This window comes from Lepisosteus platostomus, chromosome 4 (assembly GCF_059453375.1).
Source record: "Lepisosteus platostomus isolate fLepPlt1 chromosome 4, fLepPlt1.hap1, whole genome shotgun sequence".
NCBI lineage: Eukaryota > Metazoa > Chordata > Actinopteri > Semionotiformes > Lepisosteidae > Lepisosteus > Lepisosteus platostomus.
In genome coordinates this window covers 13975217-13992534 of record NC_142614.1, presented here as the reverse complement: position 1 = coordinate 13992534, position 17318 = coordinate 13975217, and the positions used below count along the sequence as shown (strand labels likewise).

Sequence of the window (17318 nt, the reverse complement as noted above, 5' to 3'; positions counted from 1 at the left end):
GCAGGTGATGATTTGAGACAGCACTGTTACTCAGAACAGAAGCCAAATATCCATGAGCATGTCAAAGCACTTACAACACTTTGATTTATACTAGCATAATTTGTGAGGAGGGTGGATGTTATTTTATGTCTTTTGGCAAGTGGTACATGCAAATAAGCTCCAGTAATTTGACAGTGCTTTTGATGCAATCCATTTGATTTGAAAGAAACATTAAGGACAGATGTTTTAAAGGAGATCCACCCATGAAGGAATTATTTGCCAATATAGCTCTTCTTCGTTTTGTTAGAGATGGTCAGGCATCACTATAAAAGCTGTAGGTTTATGAAGGTGTCTACTGATGGTCATGGCTTATCTTTGATGGACTGAGTTTGGCTGCAGTGTTTTGCCCTGAATACAAGCAGCAAGCATGGAGACTTAGTCCAGCATCCTATACACTGATGGCACGAAGGCATAGTGCTCTTCATAAGCAAAGTGTATCCTTTCTATATCATTCTTTCTTAATTTTCAGCAGGAATGATATTCAACAGGTTAAATGAATGCTGCTGAAATGCTGTAGGAAAAATGTGGCACAGCACTTGGATCATAAATCCAGTCACATTTTAATAGATTATTAGCTTTTTAAAAACAAGTGCCAAATGTGCAGAGTTTTTATAATTGTATAATTAAAAGAACTGTTTAGATCAATTGAGTTTAGTTGCTTTATTTTATATTTCCCTTTTGGGTTTATGGGTAGTAAAATAATCTTCAGTGTTAAAATCAATCTTTTTGTATGGGAATACCTAGTAGGAATATTATCCTTCTACACTCCTATAGGTTAAGGAAAGAACTGGTGAGCTTATTATCAGATTAAATAAAATGTTTTAAGTATTTGTCCATTTAGGGTGAATGAGCTATACTACTATTGCATCTCAGTGACCGTAGAAAAGTAAGAGCTGCATGGAACCTCACAGTTGATCACCCCTGCTGTGGCTTGTCCCTCACAATCCATTCATCAGCCTAGTTATTTTTCTTTGCTGAATTTTGAGATCTGTATGGAATTGGACCTCCTCCAACTACCGTTTCTACATCCTCCTATAGCATCTTCAGCTTCGGAATGAATGTGCAAAACAATGGAAGCACCTGAGCTGGCACATTTGCAGGCCCTCCCTCAATCAACTAGCACCCGTCTGAGTGATCAGAATCTTTATAATTGTAAAAGGAATTTAAATACTTGCCCAGAAGACAAAAATCTTTCGGTCAGACTTAGAATACTGTTTACAACCTGACAGAAATGTGTATTAAAGCCGGAAATCCAATCAATCATGAGGGTGATTATGATGCATTTATTTTTCTCTACTTTTCCAGTGGCCAGCACTAATCCAGTGAACACATTACTTAATGTTTGACTTATTTATTCATTTTTTCTTCTTTCAGGATGCAGCTGAAACCTTACCAGCTTATTGGGTTAAACTGGTTAGTTTTGCTTCATAAAAACAAGTTGAGCGGCATTTTAGCTGATGAAATGGTAAGCTGACAAATTGTCTGAAATTGTCTCAACAGCATGAAGGGCTTGTGTTGGCGCGTAAGCCGTGTTTAGATATGTCTACATTTAGGATTGTACCGTGCTTTTAAGTACCATGGTTAAACAATGGTACTGTGGTACAAATTAAAGATATAATTAGAGACGCTCTGGTAGCGTCTCTGGTATAAATGAAAGATATTCGATTTGGTAGCTATGTCAGCATGCATTGGCTGCAGAGGAACAAGTAAAGGTTACTTATACACTACAAAATAGGAAGAAGGAACACAACGTTTCTGCTGTTGAGTCTTCAGGTGTGCAATTATTAAAAGCTTGTTAGACAAGTGCTGAAGAAACCAGTCATTATCCATTATGATCCTAATTGGGAGCTTTAGAGTTTGATTAGGGACTTTATATTAGAATTAACCAGATGCCTATACTCTTCTACATGTCTGTGTTGCTACCTTTGTCTTGTAAAAAATGGCAACGTAAGTACAAGAGCAATATTTTGTGTTAACACATGAGGTGATCTCTTAATGGTATCTGAATTATTTTATCTTTTGTATTTCTGTCAGTTTTGGATGCACTTTTCGTTAACAAAAGTTGGGTCTCCTTTTGTAGTCGAATGAGCAAACAGGCACTGCTTTTCAGATTGTGCCAAATACATGACTGACACTCTGGCCTGCTCAGTTACCACAAGTCTGTCTGCCATCTGCTGTTTCAGCTTAGTAGGTGGGGTGCACTGCTGCACAGATGGTGCACAGTCAAAGGGTGTTTGCCTGCAAATGCATATTATTCCAAAAGTTTGATCCATACATTGAAGGAAGAAATTATAGATGCCTCTCCGCATGAGCTTGAAGAAAATAGATTGCATCTCATGTAAATAAGTGAAGAGTAAAGTGGGCAGTTTATTAGCATCCCAATTGTAAACCGCTATCTATAATCAAGAAAAGTCCCTGAGCTTTGCACAGGCATGTATATTTGTTCCTTTAAAATTAAAAGAATGTGCAGAAGATTGTTCCGTGCTCTGTGGTTATCGGTATATTGCTTTATCCTGTTGCCTTGAGTTTCTGCTTCGGTTCTCCCCTGCTGGAATTTCCCTGCCTCAGCAGTTATGCTCTCCATGATCTGCCGGGCTGCCTGTAGGAACAAGACCAGCATTACACATCGACAAATATGTTTTCCTCACGTCAAATAGAAATGCACCTGGGGGGTGTTTAAGTGAAAATACTACTGTACTTCGAAGACGCAGTAAACCACATTAGTTCTTACTGACCTTTGTTGATTGTACATTATCTGGGTGTATGTTTTCACTTCTCCTTATTTGGTGACCTCCCTCTCGTTCATTGGAATTTAATTTAATTGGAAATCAGGCCCTGTAACAGTTTTCCAAACTTGTTGTAGGGCTTGGGGAAGACTGTTCAGGCAATATCCTTTTTGGCAAACTTGTATGAGGAGGGAGACCATGGACCACATCTCATTACTGTTCCTTCTTCTACCTTAGGTAAGAAATACCTGCAAGCTTCTCTGTTCCCATTAGGCATGAATCTGAATCGCTACTGCTGAAATACAGCACTACTCTAGCAGGGCGTTCAGCACCTGTTCAGGATATAGAGTATGAAAATGGGAAACAATTTGCTATTTCAAATGAATTAAAATAATGAGAAAAGCAAAAATGTGTTGCAGACAGGTTTAGCAATCATCTGTTTTAATCCACAGTGCATGATATAGTGTCGCTTTTTAAGGAACTCTACTCTCCGTTTACAGTACAGATTCTTTTTCTGTGTAAGCTGCCATGGAACTCATAGCATTTCACTGATCCTGCCTAACCTGAAACTTGTGATTCTACACAATTTCAAAATTAAAAATGAACATTTTTTCTTAAATGGGTACCTGGTGAGCATATCCTTTTAAAAATGTAACTCTGCATTTCCTTCTGTCCAGATAACTGGGTGCGAGAGCTGAAACAGTGGTGTCCTGCCCTCAAAGTTCTGGTCTACTACGGTGAGACAAAGGGCCTTGTAATTTCCTGTTAGATAACCAGACCTACACCTTGATTCTTTCAGCATTTCTGAAGAAGAACTCCAGGAAACATGGTTTTAGAGAAGTGCCCTGCTGTTATCATGGTCTGTTGACATGGGTAATGGAATCAGCAGTACTGGCACTGCAACCTTCCTGGTCAGTTCTCTGCCAGCGTTACACCTTCTCACGTCCAAATAGAAAGGTCACAAATCTCTGGGAAAGAGATATGCAGCATGTAGTGTTTAATCATTGAATTTCTAGACGGCTTTAACCTGTCCTTCTGTCCTGCCACAAATAACTGGAACACTTGGCGAAGCAATAGTTTATTCAGGACTCAATTAGGAATGCACACCCTTCCAAGTGAACAGACATCAGGATAGAAGGAGCATAACACACTTCATTGTTTTCACATAGGAAGGATGCGCATTTGTGTGCAGGTAATTTTGTGATTTGCAAGCCCACTAATTGAGATAAAACAACACTGTAGATCTGCCCCTTTAACAGACTGCATTATGGTGCAGAGGTGTAGTGTTTTGAGAGTGTTCCTTAGCCTCAGTATTTCACAGAAAAAACGTAACAGTTTTATTCCATATGCAGTAAGTGGAACCACCACTGATCAATGCATTTTACTGCTAGTGGTAAACAATTTGTGGTTTAACAAAATGCTTTTCGCAAATGGAATTTATGTACGTAAATGCCCATATTCCATAAACAGTGCAAAAACTGGATTAATCTACATAGAGTATGCAATTTACACCAAAGGAAAACATTTTCAAAAATAATATTTCTGTTCCTTAAATTCCTTGAAATGTCGCACTTTCTTTGCTTAAAGAAATTAATAATGTGTTGCAAAAATGAGAGCATTTCACGTCAGCCATCAACAAAAGTCTACAACAAACCACAAAATACAGGCTTGGCAGTTGGAAAAAAAAATTAAGTATTTCATGCATTTACATGTAGACTTAATTTGCCTTTTAAGTAATTAAAGCTGAATATTAATAGGAAGATTTACATTGTGTATCAGCTTATATACCTTTGTTGCAGTAAATGGAAGACAGGCTTCCTTCCTTTAAGTTCATTGGGTGTAAAGATGCTGAAATTGAAAAGGCAAATAAAAAAGCATTTCTGTTTAAATAAGTCACCTGCATCATCTACAGTCTTTAACAAGGGCTTAGAAGAATGTGTAGAAACAGATCAGGTTCAGAAAGCCTGGAAACAAATCTGCAGGATGTCCTGCCTATGAGGCACTGACAAAGCCAGTATTTGAACCAGGAACCTCCTGGTAGCAGACGGCCTTAACCACTGCTCTGCCTAAAACTAAAAGATATTTTAGGGCATTTAAGAGTGCTAGTAGACAAAGTATTTTAAGTAGGTTTATTTCTACTAAGTTGTATTGTAGTGTACAGTGCCTTGCGAAAGTATTCAGCCCCCTTGAACTTTTCAACCTTTTGCCACATTTCAGGCTTCAAACATAAAGATATACATTTTTTATTTTATGTGAAGAATCACCAACAAGTGGGACACAATTGTGAAGTGGAACGAAATCTATTGGATTTTTGAAACTTTTTTAACTAATAAAAAAATGAAAAGTGGGGCGTGCAAAATTATTCGGCCCCCTTGCGTTAATACTTTGTAGAGCCACCTTTTGCTGCGATTACAGCTGCAGGTCGCTTGGGGTATGTCTCTATCAGTTTTGCACATCGAGAGACTGAAATTCTTGCCCATTCTTCCTTGCAAAACAGCTCGAGCTCAGTGAGGTTGGATGGAGAGCGTTTGTGAACAGCAGTTTTCAGCTCTTTCCACAGATTCTCGATTGGATTCAGGTCTGGACTTTGACTTGGCCATTCAAACACCTGGATACGTTTATTTGTGAACCATTCCTTTGTAGATTTTGCTGTATGTTTGGGATCATTGTCTTGTTGGAAGATAAATCTCCGTCCCAGTTTCAGGTCTTTTGCAGACTCCAACAGGTTTTCATCCAGAATGGTCCTGTATTTGGCTGCATCCATCTTCCCCTCAATTTTAACCATCTTCCCTGTCCCTGCTGAAGAAAAGCAGGCCCAAACCATGATGCTGCCACCACCATGTTTGACAGAGGGGATGGTGTGTTGAGGGTGATGAGCTGTGTTGCTTTTACGCCAAACATATCGTTTTGCATTGTGGCCAAAAAGTTCGATTTTGGTTTCATCTGACCAGAGCACCTTCTTCCACATGTTTGGGGTGTCTCCCAGGTGGCTTGTGGCAAACTTTAGACGAGACTTTTTATGGATATCTTTGAGAAATGGCTTTCTTCTTGCCACTCTTCCATAAAGGCCAGATTTGTGCAGTGTAAGACTGATTGTTGTCCTATGGACAGACTCTCCCACCTCAGCTGTAGTTCTCTGCAGTTCATCCAGAGTGATCATGGGCCTCTTGGCTGCATCTCTGATCAGTCTTCTCCTTGTCTGAGCTGAAAGTTTAGAGGGACGGCCAGGTCTTGGTAGATTTGCAGTGGTCTGATACTCCTTCCATTTCAAGATGATCGCTTGCACAGTGCTCCTTGGGATGTTTGAAGCTTGGGAAATCTTTTTGTATCCAAATCCGGCTTTAAACTTCTCCACAACAGTATTACGGACCTGCCTGGTGTGTTCCTTGGTCTTCATGATGCTCTCTGCGCTTTCAACAGAACCTTGAGACTATCACAGAGCAGGTGCATTTATACAGAGACTTGATTACACACAGGTGGATTCTATTTATCACCATCAGTCATTTAGGACAACATTGGATCATTCAGAGATCCTCGCTGAACTTCTGGAGTGAGTTTGCTGCACTGAAAGTAAAGGGGCCGAATAATTTTGCACGCCCCACTTTTCATTTTTTTATTAGTTAAAAAAGTTTCAAAAATCCAATAGATTTCGTTCCACTTCACAATTGTGTCCCACTTGTTGGTGATTCTTCACATAAAATAAAAAATGTATATCTTTATGTTTGAAGCCTGAAATGTGGCAAAAGGTTGAAAAGTTCAAGGGGGCCGAATACTTTCGCAAGGCACTGTAGTTTGTGTCAATTATTTGTACATTTAAACAATTTTCTTATCACTCATTATAGCCAAAAAACAATGCCTTGCTGACCCACTGAAATAATGATGTAAACATGTTAACAGTTTTTGGTTTAGCAGTGTGCATCTGCCTCAATTAAATGGAAATAAAGGAGTACATAAAAGCCCATATTGAGAATTCTTAGTGCAAGAATTTAAACTTGGCTGCATAAGTCCTTTTCTCAAACAAATTGATACAGTACCTGTTTCTCCTAAATAATGTGTTTTTGAGTCAGATCTTCATTGGTTGGAATTGGAAATTGAGTCCCATTCCAACATTCAGATAATGTACTGTAAATGGATGCTTCTTTGTCCAGAAACCAGAAAGAGCATTTCTGCTTTGCTACTGTTTTTGCTTTGTTGCTTTAAGCAAAATCCTGCCCCTTCTGAATGTCACAAGGAAATTGAAGGCTTGTTTTGCAGTTGTGTCTTTTGTAACTGAGTAGTAATTTATGATAAGTTTAAAGGAATCACAAAGTAATTGGCTTGCCTTAAGGGAGAGACAGCTGCTGGTGTTGGCAAGGGTCTGTAATAGTGAACTGTTAAATGTTTCACACCTCCACTCTGTGAAAGAGGATTGCGCAGTTTTCTATTAACACTGACAACCCTGTATTTATAGCAGATCTTATCATACCTTTTTATTAATTAAACTCAACACCTTAGAAGAAACAATGAATTTGAACTAAAACACTTATTTCTTGAGTAACTTTGAATGTCTTTTTACACCACTTGTGGTTTGGCTTTTGCCCTGATATGAACAAGCTTTTGTAAAACTATAGTACAGTATGTACAGTATGTAGTTCCTGAGATACTATAGATCCTTAGTCAGTATCACTGGAGCCATAAAATTAACATTTTCATTTTCTTATGGTCTGTGATCCACTGTAAAGTGATTTATGATCCTTTCAGCTGAACAGTGCTATGAAGATGCAATAAATTATTTTTTCTTTAAAGGTATAACAAATTTGCTTGTCCAGTTCTTATAGACACACAATAATCAACAGCAGTTTTATTTCGTGCATTAAGTTGTTGGGGGGAGGTTCTTATATTACACATCTCAATTTTGAAAGAAATAGTTCATTTCTAGTACAGATTAAACCATTGTCTGGTGTAAGCACTACTTTATTTGTGTTCTTGGTTTTAATTGTCCTGTTTGAGTCTGAGTTGTCCAGAAAGCACAAACTAATTCTCAGGCTTGTGATTGTTGCTGCAGGGTCAGTGGAAGACCGCCGGTATCTCAGGCACGATATCCTTAATAAGGAAGTAGACTTCAATATCATTGTCTCTACGTGAGTACAAGCAAGCTGCATTTCTGTTAAATTGAAACCTCCCTATTAGGATTTATTATGATAAAAAATCGTAATTATTCAATATTTTAATACATGGAATTATCTTCCCTTTTGAGTTATTCTTCAATTTTGCATTATACTCTCCCTTGCATAACGAGTTACATTGCTTGCAGATGCTGTGGCTCATTGCTGTTTGTAGCATTGCTTTGGGGCCATCTAGTGCTGAGAAGGAAAACTGCACAGAGCCACAAAGTAGGCTGGCTTTCTTTATAGGAATCCCCAAATTAATAGCTTGCAACTTCCTTGATGATGTATATTATTTTTTCCTGTGTCATAGTTCTGGTCTTTTTAATAATGTTCTTGAACTGATATGAAGTTTTATCTGTGCATCAACTTCCGATTGATGTGAAACAGTGTCCTAAAGGGTGCTGAGTGTTGCCAGATGTTGGTTCTGAATTCTTGATGACTGATTTAATGCCAAACTTAGCTTTCAGTGCACTTTTGAATTTATAAGCCACATGGAACTATCCCCCTTTTTGTGAGTTATTTTTCTTTTCAAATAGCCTTTTTTTGCATCATTTTCATACTTAAATTTCAAAGCCCTGCTATTATTGAAATGAATATTACCAATAAATGAGAAGTTGTCTAAATTAAATGCCTGCACTAGTAATTTCATCTGTCTTTGTCAGGCACTGCATAATGCATATGATTTTCAGCATTGTAACTGTCTGCTTCTGGCCCTGTATGTTACTGACAGTCATGTGATGTGTTTCTGTATGCTGTGCTGGGGTTCTGTCATAAGTGGCTTTCTGTTTCTGCTCTTTTTAAAGTGACAAGACCCAGTTCTTTATTAAATGTAAGCGCACCTGGTGCTTGGTGAACAGGCCATCAACCAGACTGTATAAGGTGTTATCCAACGCATAGCTAAATTTCTGTTTGATTGTATGCAGGTACAATCTCACAATCAGCAACGCAGATGACCGGAGTCTGTTCAGGCGCTTGAAACTGCAGAGTGCCATCTTTGATGAGGGCCACATGTTGAAAAATATGAACTCTCTGCGATACAAGCATCTCATGACCATAAATGTAAGCACTGTTCTCGAAGGAGGAGAAGGGGTTTGTCATTACTATGGTCACATTTTCAGTCCTGTCAATTCTTTTACACAGCAGTGAATAGGCCATTCTCTTTCTTCTTCTTGACAGACAGATGTACTTTCTGTCGCACATGAGCAAAGCCAGATGCATTGTGATGTTTGTGTGTATTTTAAAAGTGTATTTGCTTGATCCTTCTTCAGTGCCTCACACCTGTACCTGTGTTGTCCCTTTTTGGCACAGGCCAAGTACCGTCTACTGCTGACAGGCACACCCCTGCAAAACAATCTGCTGGAGCTCATGTCACTGCTTAACTTCGTCATGCCCCACATGTTCTCCAGCAGCACCAGTGAGATCTCCAGGATGTTCTCCATGGTATGTGGGGCAGTGCCGACCGCTGTCCGAGAATGGCTTGAGTTAATTGAATCACAAATCAGCTTTGATTGGAAAAGTGAGCAGGTTTTGTGTGCCAAGTCTTGGCCTCCAGTTTTTTTGGATGGTTGTCTTTTCTTCTTTGCTTCTTTGTTTTCTTTTCTCCTTGCTGTGGTCTGCTTTCTTTTCTTGTAAGAGTTCAGAAGCTTTCTAATATGTTTGTTTGTTTTCTGTGTGTTCACACAAGGGAGAAGCTGAGGTAATCTTTTAGTAACTCGTAGCAGGATAATCATGATGATGTCCTGTATTGTGTGTGTGGGAGAGAGAAATACTGTCTGTTTAATGGTTTGGGCAGAGTCGAACCTGAGGGCATGTAAAGACCTCTGGAGGTGCAGTGCTGTATTGTAATATTAGAAAAAAACAAGTCATGAAATCAAGTCATGAAAATGGCAAAGACCTGTTGATTTCCTGTTTTTCATTACCTGTCGTGACACTGGTTTATGAGTTAAACATTTTAATCTCTTAATTATGGTACAGCAAAAGGTTTCTCATGAGAGGCTTTACAGCATTGAAATTGTTTTTTTTCTTTCTTAGAAATCTTTTCAGGAGCAGAGCACTTTTGAGCGGGAGAGGATAGCTCATGCCAAACAGATAATGAAGCCGTTCATACTGAGAAGGGTTAAGAATGAGGTACAGTGGAGCCAACTGTTTCTTGGCACCGTTTGTCTGTCATGTGAAAGAAGGCAAATTCTGAGGTCTGGAGTTTTGCCAGGACTCGGTTTATACTGCTCTGCCTTGGCAACATGGTCGAAAATAACAAAATGCATTTGTGCAGTTTGCTGAAAATCTGTTCCAATAAGGACAATGAAGTTACTGAAGAGAACTGAAGGTGTATTTTATCTTCTGCAAATAAGGATAGATTGCCTGAAGAGCTGCATATATTGACGTAGCAATTTCTGGTCTTTGTAATAAATCTTAAGTAACTATTTGAAAAACAAAATGAGATTGTCCAGATGAAAACCTGTATTGAAATGTATTGACTACACATATAACAGTTTCAAGTATTTGTACAAAAAAAAGGATATACTCTATGTACCCTGCAGAGGAGCAGTGTTTGGATGGGTAAGTGCCCTGTTTTATTCCTACAGGTCTTAAAACAGCTTCCATCCAAAGAAGAAAAGATTGAGTTCTGTGCAATGACTGAGAAGCAAGAGAAGTTATATTCTGCTCTTTTTGAGAAGCTGAAGCGATCTGTAAATGGAGAAAGTGAGTTTCAGCAGTGCTGATATGATACTTGGTAATTACTGCTGGTTCAGAAAGATGCGTTATCGGCCCTTGAGGCCACAGTCCAGTGGGGTCAGATAGGTCTTTCTAATTTTGCATGCTAAGTCTAATACAAGTTTGCAGGCCAACGATTTTTAATTTCAATGCAAACATCTGAACATATCGAGTGTGCAGTTAGATCAGCAGTCTGCTACTGAGTGGAGATCAGATGAATCCGCAATCAATTAGACTGGTATTTCCCAGCATATAAGGATGTAATCACCAGCATATGACCAACAGCTCATCGGAAACTTAAAACAAATGTGGATCCAAAATAAAAAGGTAGATAGCGAAGAGGAATATAGCAGCCAAAAAGGAGAGCGTGCGTTACAGCTTTACAGCCAATCTTCACTAATCCTTTGTGATACAACAAAATTGATCAGGTATTGGTAGTGGTCCTTCTTTTTGGCATGTATTTTATAACTACACCTCTTGCTTTCAGTTACTACACTTTGCATCTTCACTAATCTGCAGATCCCAGATTAGCAATATACGTTTATTGCTCTCTGTAAATAGGATGCTTTTATATCATCCAGTCTTTTTCAGTAACCTGTTTTTTGGCCCGGGGCCTAACCCAACAGTTAGTATCCTAGTTATTTTAAAGTAATTTTGGGATTGTCATGTTCTACACATACCTCAGTTTTGGCAAAACTGTAAACTCTGCTTTAGGGATTGACAAATCACCCGACTTAGTGGACAAGATGTAATGTGCTAAGGACTTGTTTTGTAATCCACAGAGTTTTAGTTTTATTAACTGGGAAAAGGAATTGAACAAGATTAACAGTGCATCATGTTACAAAAAATAAACATCAAAAACTGAATTGTAAATTCTAGGGAAGTGAAGTATTTTCCCAAAATAAATTTCGATTTGGGGAGACTCAGCATTGATACTCTCTTTTTGGTGAGAAGTCAGAACTCTTTAAATGTGTAATAAACAGTTTATTGTGAAGGAGGTTTTACTACAGTACATTTCCCCTTTTAAGACAATAGGAGATAATGTACATTAGGAGGAAAAGCCAGGAGGAGGATGTGATTTGCTTGGCATTGTGAAGAGCTGCATTTATCTTTCCAGAGAAGGAGCTCTGCAATGTCATGATGCAGCTCAGAAAGATGGCAAACCACCCTTTATTGCATCGCCAGTACTACACAGAAGACAAACTCCGGCAGATGTCAAAGCTTATGCTAAAGGTAAATAGCATTGATTTTATGTTTGTCTTGCTTTCAAATTGACCTTCTGTGTTGTATTTTGTATTTATAGTTTTGAATTGCTTAAAGGGGTCACTTCTTTGATTATCCCTTTTCTGAAAAGCAGCAGATGTCAGGGTAGAATACAAATGCTTTTTAAAGGTTTTTGACTGTGTTCCCTTTTAAGGGAAGCAGTTTTCTTGCAATCTGGATTAACCTCTTCAAAATCGGAAGAGACTGAGCTAAAACACAAATCTGATTTTTTTTCTCCTTGGTCTTTCTGAGTCGGTAAGCATTCTTGATCATGAAAGTGAAACCACAACTTATTTTCTGATTAAAATTGATTATTATTTGTTCAATTTAACAATGAAATGAAATGGTTAATGATATTTTGTACCACTAATTCAAACACAACTCTACCCAATGCTACCCAACACTCTGATGCTTTAGGAGCAAGACATTTGTGGTTGGGATTTAAAGTAAAAAGCTTTCGTAAAAACAATTTTCCAATATCTAAAATTAAACTAATTGTATGAAACGCCTTGCTAATGTATTTGCTTTCAGTTAAATTATCATTAATTTCACTAGCAAATATATACATAATACAGTAACAAAACACTTTGTGATGTGTGCAACAAAATATATTTGTTCATTACCCTAGCACATCACCTTGATGATCCTTTGATCATGAAAGCATTTGCAGAAAATAACGACTGATCATCAAAGGCAAAATAAAACGCAAAAAAATTCACATAATAACCCTAGTCTTGCTTGTTTCATAGGAACCAACTCATCACGATGCTAATCCTGACCTCATCTTTGAAGACATGGAGGTCATGTCAGACTTTGAGCTCCATAACCTCTGCAAACAGTACAAGAGCCTCTGTAAATTCCAGCTGGATACAAACATCCTTCTGAATTCTGGAAAGTTCCAAGTACTTGAGGATATACTTGCTAAAATCAAAGTGAAGGCAAGTTAGACACTTGTATATCTTTACAGTATTTTCTCTTGTGTGACTTACTTTAAAGGGGAATAAAGTATTGCTAGATTGAAACCTTTTTCCACATTACCCTTTTTCTAAATATTTTTTTAAGTAGAAATGCTTGAAAATGTATGCGTTAAATTGTTTCAGCTATTTTGACAAAGACACTTGTGCTTTCACTATTTTTCTGACTGTTTTTAAACGCAGTACACCACACTTGAAGTTTTCTTGCAGACAAAGCAATAAATAAGGAAACCTCTGGGTTTTTCAGCCTAGCACTGGTGGATTTAACAATGCAGAGAAGCACATTTTAAAAATGTAAAGCCTTTTTTGGAGTTAATTAACCCTGTTTTTTCACATAGGGCGACAGAGTTGTCTTGTTCAGCCAGTTCACCATGATGCTGGACATTGTGGAAGTTCTGCTCAAGCACTTGAATCTCAGATATGTGAGATTAGATGGCTCAACTCCTATGGCTGACAGGTTTGTATTGTTGTACTTTTACATACAGTATAACTGTCCTGATTTTGTGTCAACATACCAGGTAATACAAATGTCATAATTTATTATTCCACAGTCTACTTGGGTCTCCTAATCTGTTTTTCATTTTGTCACAAGAATAGTCTGGTTGTCCATTCTATATTCTAATTCTGTTGAATGATTATCTTCCTTTAAGTACTTTGCAAAACTGTATAACTACAACAGTGTTGTAGGGGAGCAGAATAGTGGTGCAGAAGATACATACTGCCTCACAGCTGCAGGATTTTTTCCAGGTGTTACGGGTTCCTCCCATCTGCCAGTCTCTATCTTCATGAACACAGGATCCTAGAGCTGTGAGGCTGTGCTGAATGATGAGGACTGTTTTTTCAGAGCCCCCTGCCATTAACCATTGCAGCTGAGGAAAGGTTTGGGTGAAGCAGTTCCAGTACTGTGAGAAACCAGGAGTCTGTGAAGAATGCAGATTTCCCTCAAGTTCGGATCTGAAACAGCTGCTCCTTTTCATGGGGCTGATGGTGCTGCTTTTTGTACTGCAGGATCCACCTCATCGACGACTTCAACACGGACACGGACATCTTTGTGTTCCTCCTGTCCACTAAGGCGGGAGGGCTGGGCATCAACCTGACGTCCGCCAACGTCGTGGTTCTGCACGACATCGACTGCAACCCTTACAATGACAAGCAGGCAGAGGACCGCTGCCACCGCGTGGGGCAGACCAAGTGAGAGCACAGAGCAGCCGGCCCCACACCTTTTACTCCCATCACTGACCGTAGTTGAAAACAGATCTTCAAACTGTGTTTTTTTTTTTTCTTTTTCAGGACGGTGCAAGTAATAAAGCTGATCAGCAAAGACACAATTGAGGACTGCATGTTGAAAGTCAGCCAGAAAAAGCTGAAGCTTGAACAAGACATGACCGCAGCAGTAGAAGGTACTTGGTTTATTATGGTGTGCAGCTGCGCATAGCCACAATTACATCACATCAGCATGTAGGTTCAGAGTGATGTGTTGGCAGATAGACTGTAAATCCACTGATACAAATCGTAGCAACTGCACTGAGCAGATCGTTTCAGGTTCAATGAAAAAAAATACTGTTACCCCCATCAGGCTGATAATTAGGAAAAGGAAACAAAAACTGACAGATTATGACCCCTAAAATTATCTCTGTTCACTCCACCCATTTCCGCTCTTAAATCTTTTCTCACAGAAAAGCCTTTAATTTTGACGTTTTGAGAGGCAGTGGAGGGAGATTAAATTAAACTTTTTACTGTTTCCTTAAGTGCAATAAAATGTATTCCACATCGGATCTAGTTTTTTATGTTGTGTACCAACACAACACACTGCCTAGTAAAAATGAACTCTTGAAAACTCGCATGTAATTTAACCAAGAATAGGATTTACCGGGTGTCCATTTTCATTAAACGTCTATGCAGCTTGGATGAAAAGGAGTTTACTGGAAAATAAAACAATTGTTGCAGTAGAACATGTATGAACAATTTAAAAGGAAAATTGGGTTTATTACTGTCTGTGATCTTATGATTAACAAACTATCAACGTTTCATGCAAAAGCACCATCAGAAAGCACAGTCCATAAAAAATTGCCATCTACAGAGCACTTGAAGCAAGCCAAGTTAGCAAAATGAGAATTTTCCTATATCACTTTTATTTGGGAAAGTCTACAGTCATTGGAGGTCTAACTGAAATACTGCAAGAGTGCTCAAGACTAATCCTTGGCCATTTCCAACTCATTTTGGGTAAAAACACCATTGCTTTCCCTGCTCCCTGTCTTCCCCATGACAACAACCCCTAGGCTTATTCTACTTCTACTGCCATGATTCATAAGCAGCATTTGTTAATTTGTTAGTCCTGTTAAATGTTTTTCTTTGTACCTCATATCTTCTGGAAGCTGTCGATAAAGAAAGTAGTGTCTAGTGTCAGTTGTACATAATTGCTACATAACTATGTGGAGGGTAAGCACTTTACACTTAATAACTGAAAAATAAAAATGGACACAATTGAGGTTAAGTTTATTTTGTGGATCAAGAAAATATATTTAGTAATTAGGAAATAAGCTGCCGGTATGTTAACTATATATATGTATAGAATATAATGAACAATATGCTTTTAAGAAGTGTTAAGTTTTCATTTCAGCCATCGGTAAAGACAAGATGCCTCAGTATTGTGCTTTGTGGTAGTATTTATGGAGGGTATACTAGTCTTTCATTTCTGCCTGAGTGTAACGTCTTAAACACTTTCGTCTTTTAACAGGGGAAGAGGGTATCATTCCTGAAGACATGGCTTCATTATTAAAAGCCACACTTGGGCTTTGAAATCTTCCTTTTAGGATTTGGAAAACCTGTAAAAGTGATTTGAAGAGGACATCCAACACGCATTGTACTTGAAGCACTTGACTGAATTTACCTCCTTGTCTGACACTTTCTATGAATACTGTTCTGTATACCAGTAGATAAAGCTGCTTTTCTAAATACTTTCCTGTACTGGCGTTACTGGAAGAATGGTCAACACAGGACAGTTGTTTTATAATGTAAAATTAAACATTGTTTTCAGTGCCTTATGTGTTTTCACTGAATTATTTTTTGTTGGTTGTTGTTGCTACAGTGTTTAAAGAGAAGTCAATAAAAGGATTCTGCCTTACATGTACTAAAAGTAGTTTTTTATAAAAGAAACTCATTTGTTACTTTACTGTACTATTCAAAGCCTTATGCTGTAACATTGTAAAGTGGAAAATCCCTTTCCACTTTTCAGTGTTACAGCATAAGGCTTTGAATAGTCCAGTAAAGTTACAACTGAGTAATACAGAGTTTGTATTACTCTGTAATACAGAGTGTAGTGTTGTGTGCAGGACAGGCTAAAGAATTTCATGCCACTGCAGGACCCAGTGATCTAATCATTGTGAGGGTGTTGTCTCTATTTAATTGAGGAGCAGAAAATGGCTTGGGGGTTTTCCTTCAGTAACATTTTTTGAACTTTTAACTTCTGACCTTGAAGCTGAATTTCTTAAGACTAAAATCAAAGCAAAATTCCAAGAAAAGACCACTGCTCCATTTATGTGAATTTTTTGGAGAATATAAAACAGTAACATTAACATTTTGGGGGCTTTAGATTTACTGTAATTGAAAGTTGATTTAGCACTGTCTAACTGTCTAAATTTCAGAGGAGAGTGATGCTCTGAGCCCTCTTATACCTTGAAATAGAACATTGTTAATACACAGTTTAGATGTTAGTTCTAGGCTAAAACCTAAAACTACAGATTCATATAATCTATTATGGATAGTTCCCCCCCCAGTTTTCCCTGTTGTTGTGCTTGGTTGTATATTGGTCTCCAGAACCACTTTTCTGACTGACCATAATTTGCATAAATGTTGTATCCTCTTCCTGGTGGGGCAGCTACTGTTTTTGGTCTGAAACATCTGACTGGCAGACAAAACAGGTACATCTTCTGGATTTTCTTAATAACCCATTAGTGGAGTCGCTGAAGTCAACAGCCTTTATATTAGATGCCCAGAAAACTGAATTCCTCCTTGTTGATGTGGTTCTGAATTTTATCTCCTATAGTACTCGTGGGCAGGTAGTGATGTGCTTCTACTGCAGTGTATGTCCATACTGTTTTGTAGCTAGTCTGCTCTACATCAAATTTAAGCTCATGTTAAAAGCAAATTTAGATTTTGTGGGGTGGTGGATGCTTTGATTTACTCTACCCGAGCCTTTGGTGTCTATATGTCTGAAAATCAAATAGCAAGGGCCTGAAAAAAAAACAAAAAATGTGCTGGTCCTCAGAAGATCCTTGACCTGGGCCCTTGACACCCAAGAGTCAGGAGTTTGACTTTTAAGCTATCTGCGATTTCAGTTATTAAGAAGCACTGCATTAGTTTGCGTTTTCCATTCATTTTAAATCACATTAATTTAGCTTGGGGCAGTCTATTGGACACATTTCATGACATTCAAAGTAACACCTTGCAACAGC

General features: G+C 38.3%; 1 protein-coding gene across 1 annotated transcript in view; it reads left to right on the top strand.

The window, feature by feature from the left end:
* smarcad1a (SNF2 related chromatin remodeling ATPase with DExD box 1a) overlaps positions 1–15988 on the top strand; it is a 46511-nt gene extending 30523 nt beyond the window's left edge. Inside the window, exons 10-23 of the mRNA XM_088628640.1 lie at positions 1414–1504; positions 2903–3002; positions 3443–3502; positions 7810–7885; positions 8836–8971; positions 9221–9352; positions 9944–10039; positions 10498–10615; positions 11745–11860; positions 12640–12828; positions 13203–13321; positions 13873–14055; positions 14155–14264; positions 15602–15988. Of these exons, the coding sequence (XP_088484766.1) occupies positions 1414–1504; positions 2903–3002; positions 3443–3502; positions 7810–7885; positions 8836–8971; positions 9221–9352; positions 9944–10039; positions 10498–10615; positions 11745–11860; positions 12640–12828; positions 13203–13321; positions 13873–14055; positions 14155–14264; positions 15602–15663 (1588 nt within the window). The 3' untranslated portion in view covers positions 15664–15988. The remainder of the gene's footprint in view (positions 1–1413; positions 1505–2902; positions 3003–3442; positions 3503–7809; positions 7886–8835; positions 8972–9220; positions 9353–9943; positions 10040–10497; positions 10616–11744; positions 11861–12639; positions 12829–13202; positions 13322–13872; positions 14056–14154; positions 14265–15601) is intronic.
* The last annotated feature ends 1330 nt before the right edge of the window (positions 15989–17318 follow it).